General features: G+C 55.6%; 8 protein-coding genes across 8 annotated transcripts; 5 read left to right on the forward strand and 3 right to left on the reverse strand.

The window, feature by feature from the left end:
• Positions 1-519: 519 nt before the first annotated feature.
• On the forward strand, positions 520-2,307 carry PG998_005480 (major facilitator superfamily domain-containing protein; the record flags this gene model as incomplete). The annotated part of the gene is made up of 4 exons (XM_066872298.1): positions 520-602; positions 656-860; positions 912-1,427; positions 1,501-2,307. 4 exons carry the CDS (start codon positions 520-522, stop codon positions 2,305-2,307), a joined length of 1,611 nt encoding a protein of 536 aa, XP_066732395.1.
• Positions 2,308-2,686: 379 nt separating this feature from the next.
• PG998_005481 (uncharacterized protein) lies at positions 2,687-4,659 on the reverse strand (the record flags this gene model as incomplete). Its single annotated transcript, XM_066872299.1, has 3 exons — positions 2,687-4,357; positions 4,420-4,564; positions 4,619-4,659. Coding segments are annotated over 3 exons (1,857 nt in total), but the record flags the coding sequence as incomplete, so codon positions are not given.
• Positions 4,660-6,686: 2,027 nt separating this feature from the next.
• PG998_005482 (uncharacterized protein) lies at positions 6,687-9,613 on the forward strand (the record flags this gene model as incomplete). The annotated part of the gene is made up of 8 exons (XM_066872300.1): positions 6,687-6,777; positions 6,845-7,054; positions 7,185-7,384; positions 7,456-7,806; positions 7,871-8,770; positions 8,830-8,958; positions 9,029-9,206; positions 9,264-9,613. The coding sequence occupies 8 exons, from the start codon at positions 6,687-6,689 to the stop codon at positions 9,611-9,613; spliced, it is 2,409 nt and encodes an 802-aa protein (XP_066732397.1).
• A 400-nt stretch (positions 9,614-10,013) lies between these two features.
• On the reverse strand, positions 10,014-11,274 carry PG998_005483 (branched-chain amino acid aminotransferase; the record flags this gene model as incomplete). The annotated part of the gene is given in 5 exon segments (XM_066872301.1): positions 10,014-10,295; positions 10,358-10,441; positions 10,470-10,876; positions 10,894-11,118; positions 11,181-11,274. 5 exon segments carry the CDS (start codon positions 11,272-11,274, stop codon positions 10,014-10,016), a joined length of 1,092 nt encoding a protein of 363 aa, XP_066732398.1.
• Positions 11,275-12,284: 1,010 nt separating this feature from the next.
• PG998_005484 (uncharacterized protein) lies at positions 12,285-13,682 on the forward strand (the record flags this gene model as incomplete). The annotated part of the gene is made up of 5 exons (XM_066872302.1): positions 12,285-12,338; positions 12,409-12,498; positions 12,566-12,661; positions 12,740-13,373; positions 13,453-13,682. The coding sequence occupies 5 exons, from the start codon at positions 12,285-12,287 to the stop codon at positions 13,680-13,682; spliced, it is 1,104 nt and encodes a 367-aa protein (XP_066732399.1).
• A 709-nt stretch (positions 13,683-14,391) lies between these two features.
• Positions 14,392-16,329, forward strand: PG998_005485 (cytochrome P450; the record flags this gene model as incomplete). Its single annotated transcript, XM_066872303.1, has 6 exons — positions 14,392-14,451; positions 14,505-14,734; positions 14,805-15,385; positions 15,547-15,567; positions 15,637-16,107; positions 16,172-16,329. The coding sequence occupies 6 exons, from the start codon at positions 14,392-14,394 to the stop codon at positions 16,327-16,329; spliced, it is 1,521 nt and encodes a 506-aa protein (XP_066732400.1).
• Positions 16,330-16,445: 116 nt separating this feature from the next.
• On the forward strand, positions 16,446-18,456 carry PG998_005486 (uncharacterized protein; the record flags this gene model as incomplete). The annotated part of the gene is made up of 2 exons (XM_066872304.1): positions 16,446-18,101; positions 18,400-18,456. 2 exons carry the CDS (start codon positions 16,446-16,448, stop codon positions 18,454-18,456), a joined length of 1,713 nt encoding a protein of 570 aa, XP_066732401.1.
• A 244-nt stretch (positions 18,457-18,700) lies between these two features.
• Positions 18,701-20,712, reverse strand: PG998_005487 (uncharacterized protein; the record flags this gene model as incomplete). Its single annotated transcript, XM_066872305.1, has 6 exons — positions 18,701-19,024; positions 19,099-19,419; positions 19,519-19,792; positions 19,855-20,115; positions 20,179-20,422; positions 20,502-20,712. The coding sequence occupies 6 exons, from the start codon at positions 20,710-20,712 to the stop codon at positions 18,701-18,703; spliced, it is 1,635 nt and encodes a 544-aa protein (XP_066732402.1).
• Between the last annotated feature and the right edge of the window lie 1,611 nt (positions 20,713-22,323).

Below are 22,323 nucleotides of genomic sequence, written 5' to 3' on the forward strand. Positions count from 1 at the left end.
AAACGTACGGTGGCCTCGGTGCGGAACCATGGCGATGGACAGAGAGCCTGCTATGCTTCATAATATAGGGCCGCTGCTACCTTACGCATTGCATTTCCGTCTCGATGCATGAAATCCACGTGCTTGCGCGGCTATCTCAGTTGTGTTCCAATTTTCCTTCACCGATACTTAGCACATCCCTTCCTAGTTTTGCTGTCAACGTCACCTTGGATCTTCAAGCGTCCATAGCGACGGGTCAGGTCACACAGTTCGCGCAAGCGTCCACGGGCACCAATGCAGGAACACGCGTCCGAAACCACGAGCGACATGAGCCGAACCAACAGAAGCGTCGACGGCCACAGCCAAAAGGCCGCGAGGCTATGTTTGGGAATGCCTGCATCTTCGTGGTTCGTGTGCCTGGCGCTTTCAGTGACGGTTGCTCTGATTGGAATGGTAAGCCGCTTTGCTTTCGTCCTCTGTCCCCCGCATCGTTCCCCTTGAAAGCGATCGAGCTAAGCATGAAACTGCCGCCACTAGGACATGACAGTCATTGGGGTAGTCGTGCCGCAGATCACAACGGAGCTCGGCAGCCTCAGTGATGTCGGATGGTATGGTTCTGCCTAGTAGGTTGGAGCCTTTCAACTCACAGGCCGAATCGATACTAATGGCATTCCAGCTTTCTGGCGGCCGCCGCATCCCAGCTGGCGTTTGGGGCGCTGAACCGTGTGGTCCCTCACAAGTATGTCTACACCGTGGGTGTCTTCATCTTCGAGCTGGGCTGCCTCATCTCCGGCTTGGCCACGTCCTCCAAGATGTGTATTGTAGGCCGGGCCATTTCGGGCCTGGGGAGCTCCGGGATCGTGTCGACGTCTTTAGTGTACGTAAAGATGCTTTGATAATGTGTCTGGGCGTTTGCTAACATTCATGAACAGGCTAGTGACAAATATAGTACCCCTAAACGACTGCCCTTTATGATCGGAGCCTTGGGCTCATTGGAGCTGGTCGGGCAGATCACAGGCCCTCTCATCGGTGGCGGCTTTGCGACGAACGTCTCTTGGCGTTGGTGCTTCTTGATCAACGTGCCGCTCGGTGTCGTCGCGGGATTAACCGTCTTCCTACTCCTGAGGGGATCGAAGCAAGCGCCCTGGAGTGATATTCTCACTGGCTTGAGAACAATCGATGCTGTGGGCATTCTACTCACCATTCCCGGATCTGCAGCCATACTGTTTGTTATTCAATCAGGTGGTAACACTTTCGCGTGGGACAGCCCGACAATCATTGGCCTGGCGGTGGCCGGTGGCGTCCTTCTTGTCATCCTCTTCTTCTGGGAGAGATCTCGCGGTGACCTGGCCGTGTTACCTTTCAAGCTGTTCAGAAACCGCAACGTGGTATTTGGCGCCACATTTGCTGTAGGCGTGAATATGGCCGTTTCTCTTTTCGATTATTTCGTAAGTTGCCTTTTCCCTCGGTAGCGACAACCAGAGTCCTACTTTACTAATACATGCGATCGGACTTACTTAGGTACCATTCTGGAATGAAACAATCAGAGGCATCTCGCCAGAACGTGCTGGTATCTTGCTCCTCCCTCTTGTCTCCTGCTCCGCATTCGCCGTTATAGCTGGCGGCTCACTGGCAACCTATCTTGGCCGTACCAACCCTGTCATGATTATCGGAGGCGCTCTCGTCATAGCTGTGTCGGTACTTTTGAGCAGTATCAATGCCAGCGCCAGCGAGTCGCGGGTTTTGGGTTACTCGGCGCTGGCCGGAATCTCGGCCCTCGCAACTCAGCAGCCTTATGTGGTTGCCCACAGCTCTGTGGAAAAAGATCTATCGCCAACCGCCATCTCGCTGATGCTGTTCAGCGGCATGTCTGGCAGCGCAGTCGGTCTTGCGATGGCCCAGGCCATCTTTATCAACCAATTGCACGATAACCTAGACCCGGTAGAGGGGATCAATGTGGCAGCCATCATTGGGAGTGGTGCCACCGAGCTTCGGAATGTTGTTCCTACGGACAAGCTGGAGCAGGTTCTGAAGCTGTACAATCTTTCACTTGTACAAGTCTTCTATGTCTCGGTAGGGGCTGGTTGCCTAATGCTCGCATCAGGTTGTCTTGTAAGCTGGAGAAGGACCGAAAACGACGACAGCGACAGGCTGCTACACGAAGAGAGCGCGGAGAGTACCCAGAATGTTCAGAAAACACAGGAAAACGAGAAGAACCAGAGCAAGGCGGAAACAAATGCCTTGACTGTGACCCCCTACGTCACATTGATAGTTCGGATACATGGGCGGAGAGAGACACTCTGTATAGGCATTTTCAACCCAGTATAACAAAATTTAAACCGGAGCCTGGCATACAAATTCGACCATATTTATAACATTAGAGTGATGAATTATTACGAGAGGAAGTGCAAGTTCGAGGCATATTTCTGATAAAGCGAGAAATCCATGCGAGGGAAAACTGGGAAGCAAATAGATCAAGAGTTCGTTAATGCTTGTGTGCAAAGTGTTTATGAGTTGCAAATTTACAAAGGCAGATGTGAAGAGATTTAAGGAGGACCTAAAGTGAAACGAGGTTGTATAGATAATCATAACTTTTCTACGAGCGCTGCACTGCCGACCCTATCAAGTCTCTGCTCAAGCCGCTACCGAGAGCGAAGCAGGACCAACACTGACGTCCCCATGGGCACCCTTGCTACTTTTGTAGAGGTCAAATGGCACTGATCGCAGACGGTTCAAATGCTAAAGTGGAAAGAAGGTATCTGGTCAGTCTGACTGCGCAAGGAGAAAGAAGTGTGGCCTGGGGGCGAGCATGTCGAGAAAGACTTACCAGAGCTGCTGAGATGACGGCCAGTACCTGCGCCTTCTCGCGGCGATCGTCAATGAAATAACCCCAGACGGCTTGCTTGCCCACCGTGCATGTAGCAAGGGCGCAATATCTGCCTCGGCCAAAGTTAGTGGCCAGCTGTTGCGTCCACTGGATCTTGGCATCGACCACGGCGTCTTCCTTCAGGTCGACCTTGAGGCTTTGGAGAGCCGCCGTGGCAAGGTCGTTTGCCGAACCATGCAGATTGAGGATCAGACCGTTTGCAGGGTAGATGACCCCGTGGACGCTGTGCAAGGTGCCGTCGTTGGCGATACTAAGGTCATCGAGCTGCGAGACCGACCCATTGTCTTGCTCCGTTCCCAGGGCATAGGTCGCCACAAATAAGTCCATGACTTCCTCGTGGGTGATCTCCCGGGCCAGCGCCTCGCACATGATCTGGACACGCCGGCCGAAGTCGACCTGCATCTCGGTCGGGATGTCGAGACCCCAGCGCCGGTGCAGAATCCACGTGGCCGCGGCCTTGCCGCTCTGCGAGTTGACGCGGATGATCTGGTCTAGCGGGATACCCAGATCTTCGGGGTCGATAGGAAGATAGGGAATATCCCAGATGGGCGCCGGCTGGCCCTTCTCGGCGGCCTCTCTCCTCCACGCGATCCCCTTGCGGATGATGTTCTGATGGCTGCCACTGAAGGCTTGGAGCGCGAACTCGCCAGCGTAGGGCGTGCGCGGTCCGACAACCAGGCCCGTGAGCTTCTCGTACTGGCGTCGGATGTAGTAGAGGTCGGAGAAGTCCAGGCCGGGGTGGATGCCGCGGGAGTAGAGGTTAAGGGCCAGCGTGACGAGGTCTACGTTGCCGCTGCGCTCGCCATTGCCGAAGAGACAGCCCTCGACCATGTCGGCGCCCGCCAGGATGCCCAGCTCAGCCGACGCTACGCCGGTCCCGCGGTCGTTGTGTGGGTGGATGGAGATACGGATCTTCTCAGGCGCGGACAGCGAGGCGCGGAACACCTCAATCTGGTCGGCAAAGACATTGGGGGTGGCAACCTCGGTGCTGGTCGCCAACACCACCGTCATCGGTTCTTCAACGGTCGGCTCCCAAGCACGCATGACAGCTTCTGTGATATGAAGAGCGAATGCATGCTCGGCCTCGTTGTACGACTCCAGGCCAAAGGCCATGGACCAATGCGTCCTGGCAGATGATACCGGATCATCCTTGGTGATGGACCTGAGGTACTTCACAGACTTGACAGCCTGATCGACTGCCTTCTCTCTCGAGAAGCCTTGGTACTTCAGTTGCTTGTCGCTCACGCAGATGTAAGTGCAGACCGAGGCTGTCTTGGCGCCCTGGAGGGCGTCGACAGTCCGTCGCAAGAAATCCTCCCGGGTTGGCGCCAGGCCGCGCAGGCACACGCCGTCCGGCACCACGCCCGGGGTGTCGATCAGCCGTCGCGTGAAGTCGAATTCTACTTTGGAGGCCGCCGGGAAACTGACTTCAATTTCCTTGTAGCCAATTTCGACCAGCATCTGAAAGTACTCCCACTTTTGCTCTGCAGTCTGACCGTGGAGAAACGTCGTTAGCACGGGTTCACGAGCTCTTATGAAACTTAAAAACGTACCAATGGATTGGTCAAAGACTGGTTTCCGTCTCGCAAATCTGTCGACAGCCAGACAGGAGGCTTCGTCATGACGTTATCGGGCCATTGCCGGTTTGGATTCTTGATTTGCTGGAATCCAGTGTACTGTTGCTGGGGTTGAGACAACCTACAAAGCGTGTCAGGGCGGTCGAGTTCATCCTTTCGTGAGGACGCAACTTACATCTTGGTGAATATGTTGGATAAGGTAGAGTTTGGCGCGGACTAAGGGACCGAATGGCACAATGAGACGAGGAGGTGATGAGAGGCGATCGGGATGTCACACAGAGAGGCTTTACGTGTCATGGAGTCGTATCAACATCACTTCATTTATGCAAATCGAGAGCTCGGCTGGCTGACCACCATGTCATGTCACCTGGCTATCTGGCTAAACTACTCTGTTGGTGCGATTCATGCCATTGCTAGCCTGTGGTCTTGCCCGCCGGCGAAGTCCCTTGTGTGCTATAGTTCTTTCCTTCCGCTCATCCGTGGATGATGCAAAAATCAGATCCCTGCCCTGCATGGGCGTAGCAACGCCGGACTTCTCAAAACCCCGTTGTCTATACCCGGCGACTATTTGACTTTGCTGGAATAGATGGTCTGAATATGCTGTGTTACGGTTATCCACCGTTTCGTACGGCCAGTTAACCTCTCGTTACTGTAATAGTACGGAGGTGTGCTTTGTAGGACTCAATGAGGTACGCGTCGACCCCTGTAGATGTGTAGTATACTAAGCTGCGAATCTCGAGTAAGCCCACCCCGGAAATTCCACTCGGTGAAAACTTGCTGATCTACTAAGGGAATGAGTCTCAGAGTCTCACACGGGACTAGACAATCGATGTGCGGGCAAACCCAAGAGAGTCGGTCTCTCCAATCCTGTCACTGTAGCTTCGTACGAGATCTCCATGAGATGATCACTACCTCATTTATTCTGAGCTAGCCTGGAAACGGAAAAAGATCTGAGGTGTTTGGAGAGGAGGATGGAAATTATAGATTATCCCGAGATTGTTGAATTTGCCCAATCAACGCCTCGCAGCCTTGCGCGCTTACGTGTGAGGAAACTGCCGTAGAGCAGCGACGCTGCAGGCCAAGCACCTTCGTATACTCCGCTCCCGAAGTGTACGACGTGTTCATTATGAGCGCGTTATTTCCAACCGAGCCTCTTCAGAGAGCCACGGGTCATGCACGCCCAAACGCCTCATCAGGCAGCCACAGGGTCCTGACAGCCGCCTCGGTTTTATGTCAGCCATTATGACGACGCTTTTCTTTTCCGTTGCGCCAGGAGGACCCCAAACTCGTCCTTGCTATACTGCCAGCCACACGGTAGTATAACTGCATGTTACCTGACTTACCGCCCGAAGATTGTGTATCCCGAGATGGAGTATCTTCTGGCGCGTCAGTGATTATGAAACCACACGTGGACATACGATTGGGCTCCGGATCTGCGGTCATATTCGGGGTGTGTGACGTTACCTATGCTTGGATGCTTAACAAGTTCAGTGTAACCAGATATTTTCGAATTTTCCGGGTGACTGCATAGACTGAGGCAGAAAAGGGAAATGAGATGTATCAGTTATTTCTGCGAGATCGGAGCTTGCGCTTACACCATCAAGGCATGAACAACCAGTTCGGGAAGGAGACATTTACGACGTATTAGTAGGCCCTGCTTTATGGCGAGCAGGGGGTATGTTCCTGGTCCGGAAGCGTCGGCTGGTTGGCGAGCAAGTGGGAGGGCTGCTGTCAACTCAAGCTTTGGCTATAGCAGGGGGCGCATATAGAAGGCAATACCCGGCTACGCACTAATGCAAAGAGACACCGAGGACCGCAAGCAGGTCGTAAAGGCTTCGTTATGCTTAAAGCTGTGGCGTGGGCATGGGCGGCTGGTCCCAGATAAGCACTAATGCAAGCCGTTCACAAGCGAGAACCCCCTTTCAAGCCACCCCGAGCTTAGTCATGACGGATCGGGCGGATGTCGCTTGGAGATGCAGGTAAAATCCAGTGCAGGATCGGTAGATGCAGTCTGACGTGGGACACTCCGGGGAGCAGTATGCACGCACCGGACTAACTCGTTGGCACCCAGGCGGCGAACTGAAAGAGGCGCTGTCCCTGCGTTACGATTATAATTCTTGGAGCGATTTCCGGTCGGGCCACATTCGTCGCTTATTACTCCATCACCAGCTTACGTCTCCCTTCTGTCAATCAAACCCTGCGAAAACAGGATTCCGTGCTCTACTCGTCAAGACGATTGCACCATGGCTCAGCCTGTCAGTTTCAGTCACAACCTTCTGGCGGCCCTCGAAACCGTGAGAGGCGTTTCCCCGGGCGACATTGGTATTGGACCAGGTAACGTATCCCATCTGTGCAGTCACTGTGCCGAGCCGAGTCGACTGACCCAATTTCCTTGCCAAAGATGACCGAGACCATCCCCCATTGGCCTCCTTGGCCACTCTAGCCACCAAGCTGAGCGACCGCAATTACAGCAAAGAGTCAGCCGCTCTCCTGCAAGTCTTGAGTATTGCTACCGGGTCCAAAGACTATGGCGGCATGGCTATCGCTTCGGAGCGCGATGGATCGCTCTCGGAGGAAGAGGTCGGTGACCTTCTGCTCCTGGCTACAGGCTGTAAGTAGAGTCTGGCGTCTTTCTGTCGCTTCCCTCTCAGGCATTGGTGGGTTCATACTGGGAACCCTCGCTATTTTCGCCTCCCACCTTCCTTTCTACTCTACCAAGCATAGGCCCTGATGATAAACAGGGTTGGAGTCGATCAATTCGGCCGAGCGCTCCGGGGGCCCCAAGGTGCCGTTGGGCATGCGGCCCTCAGGCAGACCCGCGATGAATGTCACCGAGAAGATCTTCGCCCTGCACGATGTGGATGGCGCCGGAGCAGTCCGTACCGGCGACATCATTCGTATCTCGGTCGACTGGATCATGGCAAGTGAGGCCAGCTGGCATGTGAGCTCCCCTTTCCTTTCGTCTCCCGTATTCCGTCGACACATACAGTTGGTTGTCTGACCATGGAGTAGGGCATGCTTCAAGTGTACAACCAGCTCGGTGACCCTGGCGTCTTCCGAAGCGATCGCTTCTGGCTTGCCGGAGACCACGTCGTCGATCCACGATTGAAGGACACGCCGCTGGTACAGAAGCTCGAAAGCCAAATGGACTTCGCACGCAAGAAGTTCAAAATGACGCAGTTTCAGGGGTCTAACTACACTATTATGCATACCGAGTTCTACAGAGAACGGGCCCAACCAGGCCAAATCATCATCGGCTCTGATTCCCACACCTGCAGCTCAGGTGCCGATGGGTGTCTGGCTATCGGTCTGGGGGCGACCGAAGTCACCATGGCTCTGGTCACCGGTGAGATCTGGTTCAAGGTGGGTGATGATTTCTGCTGCCGTTTCACCCAATCCGAGTCAGGCCTAACCAAGACTTATAAAGGTGCCCGAGGTTATCGAGATCCGCATGGTGGGCAAGCCCGCGCGCGGGGTCGGAGGCAAGGACATTATCCTCTACATCCTCCAACAGCTCAAGCGTAACACTGTAGCCGCGGACCGCGTCGTCGAGTACACCGGGCCCGGCTGCCAGTGGCTCAGCTTGGATGCCCGCTTCGCCGTCGCCAACATGACGACCGAGTTTGGCGGCATCACCGGCATCTTCGTGCCAGACGGGCTGACCAAGCAATTCGTCGACTCGAGGAAGACGGCCCACTACCGGTCCAGCTCGTACTACTTCCAGCCCGACGCCGGTTGCTCCTACGCCGAGTCGCACGTGATTGATCTCTCCCTCGCGCAGCCCTTCGTGGCCAAGTACCCCAGCCCGGACGACGTGGTGCCCGTCTCCGACGTCGCGAACACACGGCTGGACGGCGTCTTCATCGGCGCGTGCACCACGGCCGAGGAAGACCTGGTCATGGGCGCGTTGGTCCTGGAAGCAGGCCTCGACGCGGGCAAGCAGCCGGTGGCGCGGGGTCAGCGTCGCGTCGTACCCGGCAGCCGCCCCATCGCGGATTACCTGCGCAAGACGGGCTTGGCGGACGTCTACGAACGGGCCGGCTTCACCATCGGCATCCCCGGCTGCAGCTACTGCGTCGGCATGGGGGCGGACATGGCCAAGCCAGACGAGGTGTGGCTGAGCAGCCAAAACCGTAACTTTGAAAACCGCATGGGCAAGGGCGCGATTGGGAGTCTTGCGTCGGCGGCGACGGTGGCGGCATCGTCGTTCGACATGGCGGTTACGTCGCCGCAGGAGCTGATCAACCTCATCCCGGACGAGAAGTGGGCCAAGGTCAAGAGCAAAGGGTCCCTGACTAACGCAGCCGACTGCGCCGAGCCGCTGTGGGTGGAGCCGCCGGGCCACGATGCCGAAGACAAGCAACAGCCGGCCGAAAGTGCGGGGAGGCACAGCCCTTCTCCGGCAACAGCAACGGCAGCAATAGCAACCCCACCCGCCAGGACGGCGCAGGGCCAAGCTCCGGCACCATCCGCAGCAAGGTCTATCGTCTTGGCGACTTCGTCGATACCGACGCGGTAGGCACACAACCCTTCCTGCCTCGGCAGTAATAACGTCAGGAACAGCCACTCACTGATTGGCCTCTAGCTTGCTCCCGCCCAATACCTCCTGACCTCGAAGAACAACGAGGACCTCGGCACCCATTGCCTGGAGCTGACCCATCCCGAGTTCCGCCAGCTGGTCCAAGAAGACCACAAGGTCGTCGTGGCGGGCAACGCGTTCGGATGTGGCTCGAGTCGCCAGGAGGCTGTTCAAGCCCTACTAGGTAAATCACCCCGGCTGCAAGGCAATGGCAATCTAGTATACTGAGACATTCTCGCAGGTGTCGGGGTCAAGTGCGTTATTGCGCGCAGCTTCGCCTTCATCTACAGCCGCAACCAGCCGTCTCTTGGTCTCTGGGGCTTCACCATGGAAGACCCCAGTTTCTACGAGAAGGCCACGACTGGCACTGCCATCGAGATTGACCTCGACCGCAATGTCCTCGTCATTGACGGCCAAAGCTTCCCCTTCAGGCTCTCCGAGCTGGAGAAGAAGCTGACCAAGCTCGGGGGCATGACTAAGGCCTTCAACGAATTCGGGAAGCGCATCTATGATGTTCTCACTGGAAATTCGCCTCAGCCCGTCTCGAGGAAGCTGAAGGCAGAACAAGACCAGGGAGTCATGGCTTGGTAGAGAGGTAGTGAATACATAGAAATTGGCCCTTTGCAATTACACATCTATCTACCTGGTCAATCTTATTCTTCATGGCGTGCGTGTAAAACTATCCCATAACAGTAATTACCTCACAGCTCCAACTCGCCTCTGGCACGTACACACTCTAAGCGACCAATCAATACCTCAAAACACCACACCCATCTCAGTAGGGATTGGCCGTCACGATCATCTCTTGCAGGAAACATAGAAGTCACATGCAATAATTGTCATACTTGCACCGTCTCACTGAGCACAGCAGGAACGACGCGAGGTAATTACGTGGCTCACTTCAGAACAATGACGTGAGTGGAGATCGTAAATGTTCTTAGCTATCAGAATCTATATAAGCCAGCATGCTTCAGGGTCTGGAAATCCTCATTCAATGGGCAGCCCCAAATCCTTCTAGTGGAATTCCCTTCTTGCATTCCTCGCATTCCTCAAGACTCTGTACCCAGCCCCACGAGTCCTTGCGAAGGCCTCGCTTGATACCTTCGAGTCTGTCTTTCAGAATAGCGTTGGCTGCGTCTGGAGACGAAACATCAACCTTGTACTCAAACCGCTCACCAGTAGATTCACGGACGACGGCGGCAACCGGTACGAGGGATGATGCTGTACCCACGGTATAGACCTCGGAGAACTCGGAAAGTTCTCGGAAAGGGATCTAACATCAAGCTAGATATTAGCAGCTGTTCATGGTAACTGTGAGTTTCACAGAAGACTCACCTCGCGCCGCTCTACGGTCCATCCCAAGCCTTCCGCGATCTTGGAAACGCTGTCGACCGTGATACTTGGCAAGATGTGCGCGTCCTTGGGAATGATCATGGTGGGTGGAGACCCCCTCCTTGACGGCGACGAAGCCGCTGGCCGAGAACTCGTGGACGTACGAACGCGTCGCCGAATCGAGGTGCAGCACCAGGCCGTAGCCGCGGGCGCGGGCGTCTCGCATGACGGGGACCGTGGGGCCGTAGTTGCCGCCGACCTTGAAGGCGCCCGTGCCGCGCGGGGCGGTGCGGTCGAAGCTCTCGACGACGAGGGCGCGCAGCCCGCGGGGGTCGCCGTAGAGAACGGCCACGGGCGTCACGAAGACGGCGAAGACATAGGCATCGGCCGGCTGCAGGTTCATCGAGGCGCTGCTGGCAAAGGCCACGGGCCGCACGTACATGGAGCAGCCGCTCGCGAACGGCGGCACCAGGTCGCTGTTGCTCAAGACCGCCAGCCGCACCGCGCGCGCGAAGGCCGCGGCTGGGATCGGGGGATACCCACGGCCTCGGTCGAGCGCGCGAACCGCGCCGCGTGCGACTCGACCCGGAACAGCTTGACCCGTTCCTCGGGGTCGCGGAAAACCCGCAGACCCTCAAAGGCCTGCTGGCCGTAGTTGAGCCCCGGTGCCAGGCCGTGGACGCTCATATAGGGGCTGGCCACGAACCGAGGTTCGCTCCACTTGCCCGTCTCGGTGGTGAAGGAACACTCGATGTGGCCGTTCACTAGCGGTAATTTAGCAACACAAGCTCCCATCCAAGACACAGGCGTTTGGTTTGGGACGAACCTTCGTATGGAGTGAACCCGACACTTTGCCAGTCGACATCCTGTCGAGGAGAGCGTACGGCCAGGTGACCTTGACGTTCTGGCATCGATCCCATGGTTCAGATAGCGATATTGAGGCTTCCTTAGGACCGGGTACGTATGCTAGCAGCGAGTTCAAAGTTAGGCAAGTGATGAAACCTCTGAAGTTGTGTTTGGGGTCTTTGGCACAGTGGCTCTCGCTATTGTTGGGGTGTTCGGATGGCAACGACATTCAGATATCAACACTGGGTTCCGAGCCCGTAATCGGGATTAGGGTCTTAGTATGAGGCCCTGCATTGTGCGCCCCGATGTACGCCGCAAGGTTCAAGCCATCTCATCACTGTCAGATCTTTACCTCTTGTTCCACAATTTGTATTTTGCGCCCTTACATGTAGGAACAGATCCTGTAGGACTGGATCCCTGCTGGTACTTGCCGGTAGCGGGTGGCGACGGGAGGCAGCGGGAGGCGGGAAGAACTGCCGGGCTATTCGTTGCTTGGGGGTAGAGATTGTTGATGCTGACACGCATATCAAAATCCGTTGTGGCGCTTTGGCGGTGTAATTTAACCCGAGATCGGCTCGCTTAATGCCCAAATTGATGCTGAATACGTGTGTGCGAAGCCAGGGATTCAGCCGCGGAAACACCCCGACCAATCCGGATCCTAATATGTAGCATAAGCTCAGTATAGGTATACCTCCTAAATATAGCGCATGTACCTTGTGGACGGGGTGTATGGCACAGGACGCATGTATACCAAGCATTGGCCCAACTCTTAATGGGCACTTAATTAAACGGTAGGGCTGTGTGCGAGGTCAAATCTCGGTACCGATGGTCAGCTCTGGTGATGCGGCGGGTCGCCTGAAACCCCCGGGTCTGCCGGCGGCTTCACCTGTCAGCGGCAGGTTCTTACTCATCGGAGCTCAAGTTAAATAGGAAGTAGAATTTGTTTTCCTGCCATTCACTGTCATCCATGTTGCATACGCACCGTATTCTTCCTTCCGAATCAACGACAACCGCTGCTTACATTTCCCATATCCCTCCACCTACCCGACCCTCTCTGGCCGCGTCATCGCTCGCACCATTCAGAATGTCCGACAGCTTCACTATCGTTGTATTTGGGGGAGATTACGCCGGTCCGGAGGTACGTGGGGCTGCCCCAATCGTCAGGGACTCACGTCCACTGCTGACCTATCGTTTCCCCATGCCTCTAGGTGATGGACGAAGGCCTCAAGGTCCTGAACAAGGTAGCGTCTCGGTACGAGAACGTCAAGCTCGATCTGATACACCACCCAATCGGAGGCGTATGTGTAACCCTCCCCGTCGGCATACAAATCTGCTGCTGACTGCATGTGTCACGGGAATTTCTAGTCTGCCTTTGACCTACATGGCGTACCCATTCAGCCTGAAGCTCTTCGTGACGCCCAAGCCGCTGACGCAGTCCTCCTGGGGGCGGTTGGAGGGCCTGTGAGTATCCATTCCAAACCATTGTCTTGGTCCGCGTCACCCTAGCAGAACAAGCTGATGCCTGCCTTTTTTCTCCAGAAATGGCAAGGCCAGGTTCCCGGAGTCGAGGTGGGAAGCCTCGGTGTACTCCGCCGCGAGCTGCAGCTCTTTGGGAATTTGCGACCTATCAACTTTCCGTCGCCAGGCCTGGTGGACACCTCTCCCCTGAAGGCCGACATATGCCGCGGGACGGACATCCTCATGATCCGCGAGCTGACCGGAGGCATCTATTTCGGTTCCAAGGAGGAGTCAGACGACATGGCCTGGGATAAGGACCAGTACTCGTACGAGGAAGTCGCTAGAGCCGCTCGGCTTGCGGGCACCCTGGCCAGCTTGTCGCAACCCGCCCTTCCTGTCATCAGCCTTGACAAGGCCAACGTCCTACGGGCTTGCGGGACCTTCTGGCGCAAGGTTGTCAGCAAGGTCATGTCGGAAGAGTTTCCTCATGTGTCTTTGAGCCACCAGCTGGTCGATAGTGCCGCCATGACCCTGGCTTGCAACCCCACCAAGCTCAATGGCGTGCTCTTGACGAGCAACCTGTTCGGAGACATCGTCAGCGACCAGGGAAGTGCCATTGCAGGAAGCATTGGCCTTCTTCCTAGCGCTAGTCTGCGCGGCATTCCATCCAAGTCCGGCGGCGGGCGCATCAAGGGCCTATACGAGCCAGTGCACGGTAAGGCCTCTCTCTCTCTCTCTCTCTGTAGCTGTCCAACAGCCGGCCTGACCGCCAATGCTGATCTCATCCTACGCAGGCTCCGCCCCAGACATTGCAGGCAAGAAGATTGTAAACCCGGCTGGGATGATTTTGTCAGTTGCCATGATGTTCCGCTACTCGCTGAACATGCCAGAGGCGAGCGATCTCATCGCAGAGGCCGTCAGCCAGACCATCGAGGCTGGTGTACGAACTTCTGACCTCGGCGGCACTGCATCCACATCCGAGTTCGGCGACAAGGTTGTGGAAATGCTGTCCCAACTCCCTTAGTCAGATGCACATGCACGTGGATTGAATCTATATGTGGCTTACTGGACCAGACTTCAGTCTCAAGGATGAGCAGATGTGGTCAAATTGTGTTGCGCGAACGACGCCGATCATAGGAATCAATGTTTTGTAAAAGGGTGCTATAATAATAAGATGATGTTGCATAGTATTGCCCGATGGTGGATCCAACGTAAGCCTCCCAATCTCGACGTACTGGTTATACCCAGGTACGTATCACATGAAACGGTAGGAAAACGGTAAGAAAACGGACGGAATAGACCTTCTACTTCTAGTAATACCCAAACCAGCCCCTTAAGCAGTACGTACATGAGACATAGTAGCTGCGTTCGTATGCAACGTGTGACAATCAGATGACGAGATTAAGTGACGCGGACGGTGAACAAAATTCCCGCGCAAACGGAAATGCCGGGATAGAGCACAACAAAAGGTTGACGGGTGCTATACAGATCCTAGCGTGCAGCGCCAACCGTCAGGGGCTGGGACAGGTGAAAATACAGCCAAGAACTCTCGTCGAGAGGGAAGAGGGTGGAGGTATAGTGCAGCCGTATAGTGTAGCTCTTGGGTACTTAATCTATCCCGTCTACTTAGGGTTGAGGAGTTCCAACGACTCCAGAAAATTCTCTAGAGGTCTCCCCAAACACTCCAAGTCACCCCTGGACCAGTCGAGACCTGACAGGACCTCATTCTCAATATGTCCGTGCTCATTCCCAACCACTACTCTGCCACGGCGGCCTTGATATACGTCTCCTTTGTGTGTCTGGCCAGCATAGTGCACCTCTACCGCAAATTCTCAGCCGGGCTTAGTCGTGTCCCCCGGCACACTGGACCTGCGCTTTCAGTCCGCTTTGGATCTTATGGCACCGTTATCATGGGACAGAGCTAAAGGCTGTATTGGCCGCTCATCAGAAACTCGGCAAGATTGTCAGGGTTGGTCCCCGAGAGATCAGTATCAGCGACTTTGAGACTGGTGTAGCGCAAGTCTACAATGCTGGTTTTGAGAAGCCGCATTACTTCGACTTTTTCCAGTACTACGGGTACGTAAGCTCCGAATCCATAGCACACAGCTGCAATAGAGGTTGACCTACCCTTGTCTCTGCCTTTTAGACAGCTTAATTCGTTTGCCAGCAAGACTCGGGCAGACCACGCGGCTTGCCGCAAACGGATCTCCCCGTCCTACTCCAAATCCACCTTGTTCAACTCCAAGAGCCTTCCCAAGATCATACACAAGATCGTATACCAACGGCTTGTGCCTGTGCTCCAAGACCATGTCAAGGCTGGGGAACCCGTGCAGCTCCTCCCTCTCTTTTACGCGGCGAGTCTGGATGTTCTCAACTGCTACATTCTCGGCATCGCCAGTGGGCCCAATTTCACGCAGGATCCCGACTTGACCGAGACCTGGCTACGGCACTATGAGAACCGCTACGCACCGCAGTCGTTCTGGCTGCAGGAGGTGCCGTGGCTGGCTCAGGGGCTGGGCCGTCTCGGTTGGGACGTGATGCCCCGCGTACATTACACGTCGACGAAGTGGGTTGAGGATTGGATGCTAGAGCACTGCGACCGAGCAGAGACGGTATACCAGGAAATGCTGCGAGGCGAAGACGTAGCTCTTGAAGACGTGCCGGTTGTGTACCACCAGATTCGAAAGTCCATGTCGAAATTGGAATCGGAGAATGCCAACTTTCTAGGTATGCCGGTGACCGAAAGGAGGTCCAGATTGTCTATTGCGAGTGAGATTTTCGACCACATGTGTGAGTTTGCAATTTTCCCCTCCGCCGGAACATGGCTCCCGGGCTACGTATGAAGAGACAGAAAGCTGACAAGAGAGTATATGAACTGCCAAATCCAGCGGGCGCACGTGAAGTATTCGGTAAGCGCCACTCTGCCACAACGCATTCCTCGTATCCATAGGAGCCGGTTTGTAACACTCTGTATCTAGGCATGGTGCTCTCGTATGCCATATACTACATTGCGCAGCATCCCAAACAGCAGGCTCGCCTGCAACGCGAGGTTTCTCGTCTGGGGCTGCACCTGTCCCAGCAGCACGGCGCTGACGATTTTCCCGCGGCCGCCACGCCCCAGGCCATCGAGTCTCTCTCGTATCTGCAGGCCGTGATCAACGAGTCGCTGCGCATGCGACCTAACAGCACGCCGCTGCCGCGCATCACGCCCAAGGGCAAGCCGGTTAGCATCTCGGGCGTGGACGACATCCCGCCGGGCACGCGGGTCAACTGCTTCCAATGGTTCCTGCACCGCGACCCGACGCTGTGGCCGGAGCCAGACAAATGGATGCCCGAGCGCTGGCTGGACGAGAAGACGGGCCTTCTGAAGCAGGCCGGCGAGCTTCCACCGCTCTGGGCGTTTGTGACGGGGCCCAGGTCGTGTGTCGGGGCCCAGCTGACATATTATTGTGAGTTGCATCGTTCTCTGGCTGGCAGCTTAGCCAAACAAGCGACTGATTCTCCTTTCGAAAGCATTTGGATACATGCTGGCCAGTCTCTTCGCCAACTTCGGCGTCGAGGTGGCGCGGCCCGAAACATATCTGCGCCATTCTCCCGGTAGCCTGGAGGATGAACTGCATGTTACCCTTCAGCCAGTCGGCGGATCCGATGAGAAGGAGGTCTGCTATTAACCGCGAGGCGGGCTAGTAGGCGCCAGGTATAGATATCATAGTGCATAGACCTATGTAAACAAGTCCCGTATTACATATGCCAGTCGTATTATTATGTATTTATTAATTGCCCCACGATGGTGGATCTTGTCTCCACCGACAGTACGACCCCCCCGAAGTCAAGCCCGAGTCGACCTACACGTATACACGTACGACGAAAAGTCCCTCCCCGGCTAATATGGCACGGCTGCATGCCGCATCCCGTGTCTCCCAACCAGCAACCCCCTTGCCATGCCGCGCAAAGGGTTCGAGAAAGCCCGGACGGGCTGCATCACATGCAAGTCCGTCGATCCAGCAACGCCTGTTTGGTTGACCGCATCTTGGTCGAGCGCGCTAACCACGTAGTTCTTTGTTGCAGGGCCCGAAAGGTAAAGTGCGACGAAGCCATACCGCACTGCGCGCGTTGCCGAAACAACGGCCGCGCTTGCGCCGGCTACGCGGCGGCACCACCCGGGTCGTACTCCTGGCTGCGCTTGCTCCGGGTCCGACCGTCGACCATCCCCGGTGGCGGCGACGGGCGCCACTACGGTCTGGAAATGCGTAGCCTGGACTACTTCCGCTGCGTCGTCGCGCCCGCCCTCTCGGGGCCCATGCACACTTACTTCTGGACAAACCCCGTGCAGCAGTTGTCTGTGCAGGACCTCTCCATCCGGCAGGCCGTGTTGGCCATCAGCCTCCTGTACGAGAAGTTCGACGACCAAGCACATGATCATGATAACACTTCCTGCCACGATGCCGTACGACGAAGGGAATGGGCAGCTCTGGCCTACTACAACAGCGCCTTGAAACAGATCGCCACCTCGGACGACCTCGACATCAACCTTGTGCTTTTCCTGGTGATCCTCTTCACTTGCATCGAGTGTCTGCGGGACAACTATGTCGCGGCTATCGCCCACTGCCGCCACGGTGTCCGCCTCCTGAGATCCTGCAGGAACGCTCCGCCCGAGATCTCCCCCATAGTCCACCATCTCTCCATCTTCCCATTTTGCTTCGGCGCGACGCTCCTAGATTTCCCCTTGCTACCATCACGGCAAATCTCGTCCGATGAGCCCTTTCGGGATGTTTATGAGGCCGGGCAATACATGGACAGCCTCATGGCCCGCACGGTCCGTCTGGTGCGGGTAACCAACCCGTACCAATATGTTGTGCCAGGCGTCTCGGACGCGCCGGCAGTCCATTGCATGCCGTCGCTGCACGAGCTCAATCGAGACTTGGACGTATGGTTCGCCGCGTTGCTAGAACTCCAGAGTCGAGACCGCGTGGTAGCACGTCGCGGGAGCCCGCACTCGGCCATCCATCGGACCGTCGAGATGCGGTGGCTGGTGTGCAAGATCTGGGTTGAGACGGGCCTCTGTCAGGAGGAGAACCCAGATGCCCACCTGGCCCACTTCGGACGCATCGTACAGCTTGGCCGAGAAGAGCTGGCCGATCGCGAGTTTGCCGGCACAACGGGACGGAAGAGCATCTTCACGTTCGACATGGGCGCATCTCCGCTGCTGCACTTCGCTGCCTTGAAGTGTCGCGCCCTGCCGCTGCGGCTGCAGGCGCTGGTGTTGATGGAGAAGTTGATGTGCCCGAGGGAGACCGTTTGGAACGCCGACGTGTTGCGCGCCACCTCGCGGCGGGCGGTGGAGCTGGAGCATGACATTCAATTACCCCCGGTACTGCCAGGGCCTTCTGTTCAACATGGCAAAGGACCCAAGGGGGTTGATTGTCATGGGTGCAGCTCATCGGTATGCAAAAAACCGGTGGTCTCTAGACAACCAAGCAACACCGACTTCGGCATCTCAAGAAATAGTAGGGGCAGAACAATGTGATATGGGATGAAATGTTTCGCAGGTAGTTGAAAAAATATGTGATGCCGAACAGCCTATGCCCGTCCAGAGACAGGCCCCCTATAACTACCCATAAAGTCCAATCGTATTCTCCCTCTCTTTCAATAGCAGTGAGACCTAGCCAGCCGCTCATAATACCCTCACCAGCTCTCTCAACTGTAACGCCCTCTTGCACTTTTCACACCACCTTCAACAGCCGACAATGACGATGCCGGCGGACAAGCCCGATGGAAGCTTTTCGATCGAGGCGTAAGGTTAGTTTTGTTCGTAGCGAATGTGGCGGTGTGTCTTATAGTATATATCTATATAGTATGCATCCATGTATCGACATCCGGCAGATGTGCAGTGCGTAGACCATTCTTCGTCCAGGAGTCTCCCTGGACCGAGCGAGGGCAGCATTCCTTCCAATTTTCTTGCCTTCATCGGCGTTCAGCTCATTGAGTGGCATAGACCCGGGCTAGGTGATCAATGTAAAAATCACGCTACGAGCAGCCAGCTCATTGAAGGTTCGCCGCGACGGCGGCCTTAAGCACTTTCTCCACATTCTCGTGCCGCAGCTTCATGCGGATCCGGAAGGGCAGGGGGGACCGGCCAGACAGACCGTCGTACTCCTTCAGGTCGATGGGCACGCCGGGCGTCTCCGTCTCCATGTTGAAGGCCCAGAGGAGTCGGGAGATGGCGAGCCAGGTCTCGCGCTCTGCGACGCTGATGGCGGGGCAGATGCGCCGCCCCGCCCCGAAGATCCAGTGGTCGCGCTGGGTGGCGTCGGACAAGTTGGCGCTCTGGGCGGACGTGAGGGTGTCGGGCAGGTAGCGATCGGGCTGTTGTCATTCATTCCTGTTGTCAGCAAACCGAACAGTACTTGCTTACTTGGCCTGTTAATGTGCAGACTCACGTTGAATGTGTCCGGGTCCGGGTATCGCTTTTCGTCGTGGTGGATCGTCCAGGTGTTCAGGACCACCATGGTCCCCTTGGGGACGAGCTGCCCCTTGTAGACGAAATCTTCGGTGGAAAAGTGCGGCGTGCTCAGCCAGAATGGGTTGTAGCACCGCCCGACCTCCTTGATGAGGGCGCGGCAGTACGGGAGGTTCTTCTCGTCCTCGATGCCCGGCAAACGGTCTCTACCGACGACGGCGTCGAGCTCGGCCTGCGCGCGGCGCTGGATTTCCGGGTACGACGGAATCAGCGCTTGGAACCACTGCATTATGGATGCCGCCTACATATGCAGAGCGGTATGCGTTAGTTCTGTACAACAAGCCAAAGTGGGTGATAGAAAAGTAAAAGGGGGCAAGTAAGTATCCAGCATCAATCGTACCGTCTCAACGCCCCCAATCATAAAGGCTGCTGCCATCATAGACACGTCCAGATCATCCAGATTCTCCGTTTCTTTCACCAGAAGTAGTGTCTTTGCCAGGCAGTCCGGAACCTGGTCGCCGCGCTTCATCCGCTCCTGTATGTCTATGATCATGCCTCCATAAATTTCGACCAGGTCGCGGTGCAACTTGATAGCACGAGAGCGCATCTCGGAGGGGAAAATCCTTAGTATGGGTAGGAAGTCGATAATGTTCGACATAGGTCCTGTTAAGTTCCTGTAATTATAACACATGAGATGTCGGTTTCTTTGTTTCAACCGAGTCAGTCTTTGACTTACATGAACTCTCGGCTCAGTCGTAGTGCCGTCGCTACGAGCGGATCTTGCACTGATTCTGTCCGTATGCCAAACAAAATGGTCAACATATTATTAAGGGAACAGCGTCCCGCAAAGGGCTGAGGGTTGACCAGCGCGGTACCGCCTTTGCTCTCCTCCAGGAGGCAGTTGAGCATGTCATTAGCCTCCCTGTCGAAGACATTAGTGAACTTGCTAACGGCCCTCTGCTGCAGCCAAGCATTCGCGATGCGTCGATGTTTCCGCCTGTGTTTGTTTCTTTTTGTCAGTTCCACCACCAATTTGTTGCGAAAAAGGGGTGGTGCCTACCACGTATCATTGTATGGCGTCGAAGTAATCCCCCGGGCGGCTAAGATGTGTCGGCTTTTGATATACATGTCCTTGCGGGACGAAAAGATGGATCCATTGGTAACCAGTAGATCCTTGGCCACCTCTGCGCTGGAGATGACGACAACGCGTTGGTTGCCGAGCCAGATGGAGTAGAGAGGACCGAACTTTTCCGCCCATCGACTCAGGGTGAGCTCCGGATAATGCGTTAAAAAGGGGAACGATCCTGCGCATGGTGGATTAATTGCTCTGAGCATTATTGGATATCACAGGAACGTATATTCCGGGATGGAAGTGGGTCTTACCAAGTATCGGGAGGCCCCTGGGCCCCTTTGGGACGGGATATTCGGACTTGCCTGAATGGCTTTGTAATAGGAGATAGACAGACAGGAATAAAACACAGGATAATACAGAGCCCGTCCACAGGGCCTTCGCAGACCAAGAGCCGGCATCGTGATATCCCTGTGTTACGTTGTTGGCTGTGGAGACAGCAAAGACACTTTCGAACTTGTCCATTGCGTGTTATAGTATAGACAATCGGAGCACGGAGCAGTGTGATACCCTACCAACGGATCCGACGAGAAAGGTGTGATGCATGATGATACTTATAGTAGACATGCGCAGGCAGGAAAGCGGGCCAGCCGGCAATGTCTGCTCATCCTTTCCCATATGCCGAGTTCCTCTTGCCGGGCGTACTGACTTCATGGCGCCCTGTTAGGTCCTGCATTGGAGATATCACGATCGTTCCACGTCTACTAACTAGGCTCTGCAAGTTACCTATTGGGTGCGTGCGAACGAAACTAACTACTGCCCAAGAACCCACCACCCGCATCTTTGTCAAACTCATCTTGACTCAGGGAGTCCGCTCTAGGCCAATAGGGCGGCCTAGATAAACATGTGTGTCAAGTACGAGAAGAGCAAGACTCTCCACTTGGGCTATCGCGAGAGACAACGTCAACAGGGGGGCACGGGCGTATGTAGTAGGATCGGGGGTTGTCCAACCAGTAAACTGGGCCAAATGGACTGAAGCTGACTCACGTTCTTCAAGCATGGGCTTCATTATCTGCAGTCCTGCTTTCAAGGGTACTTATATACCGGCTCTGGTCGGTATAGCAACTGGCAGTTGCGGGCTAATTCCCGACGCAAGCTGAGCCGTATCGCCGTGTCGCCTCCGAGGCTCTGTCTATGCGCTTCTTCATTCTTGTGATGGGAGGTATAGTCCCTTAGCGATTTCACTGAGCCGCCATCCGGCTCAGAGGAACTCGACCAGGCTGCCCAAGAACCTTACAAACGCTCGGCAAGGGATCACCGACGTAGCACATCCAGGGAGACGCCGACTCTGGCCAGAGCTCGAGTTATGCCCAGGCATCATGTACAGTGTCGGATCTGACGTGCAGTGAAGCACGAACCGCGCCAATCTCGGAAAGCTCTTCCCAAATCCGGAAGCAGGCCTGGAGGTAGGCCTGGACGCCGTTACAGTTGGGATCTCTTATAGTTAGTGTATACTGGCCGACCCTCCTCAACACTGGGGAACGGGCCGGCTGGGGCTCAAACCCAAAATCGCCTGATTTGCCCACGATATGGAAGTGATCGCAATTAGAGGCCGATACGATGATCTGTCATGCTTGGTTCAGCGTCTCTGCCGAGTCATGCGAGGATCCACTAGGGACAGCTTGACCACTCCGAGGTCCGCGACGAGATCCGTTCTGGTCCCGAACCCCAGTACTGCCCCAGCCGGTGGATGCTAAGGTTTGCAGGGTCTTTTTATACACACATACATACATATGTATGTACATATACTAGTATATATGGATCTTCCGTACATGCTTGGAATATTTGTTAGTTAGTCGGGCTTGGACCCGGGACAGCCCGCCGCAAACAGCCCCGACGGCAAATCCCCCAAATCTACTGTTTCAGGCACCACCTCGCGCGCGGATCTGGTTTTGTTACCCAGGAAATAATCAACAGCAGCATCCTCATCGGACTGTTGCAGTAATAATAGGGCATGCTATCTATTTTGTGCGCTCAGGTGACCCATCGGAAATCACTGCTCCCACCCTTCTACCTCCTCTCCCCTGTGAAACCACCATCCACACCCTTGGTTGTGGATCGGTGTTCCTGCAGGAG

Source organism: Apiospora kogelbergensis (assembly GCF_038363985.1).
Source record: "Apiospora kogelbergensis strain CBS 113332 chromosome Unknown utg000003l_segment0_segment0, whole genome shotgun sequence".
Taxonomy (NCBI): Eukaryota; Fungi; Ascomycota; class Sordariomycetes; order Amphisphaeriales; family Apiosporaceae; genus Apiospora; species Apiospora kogelbergensis.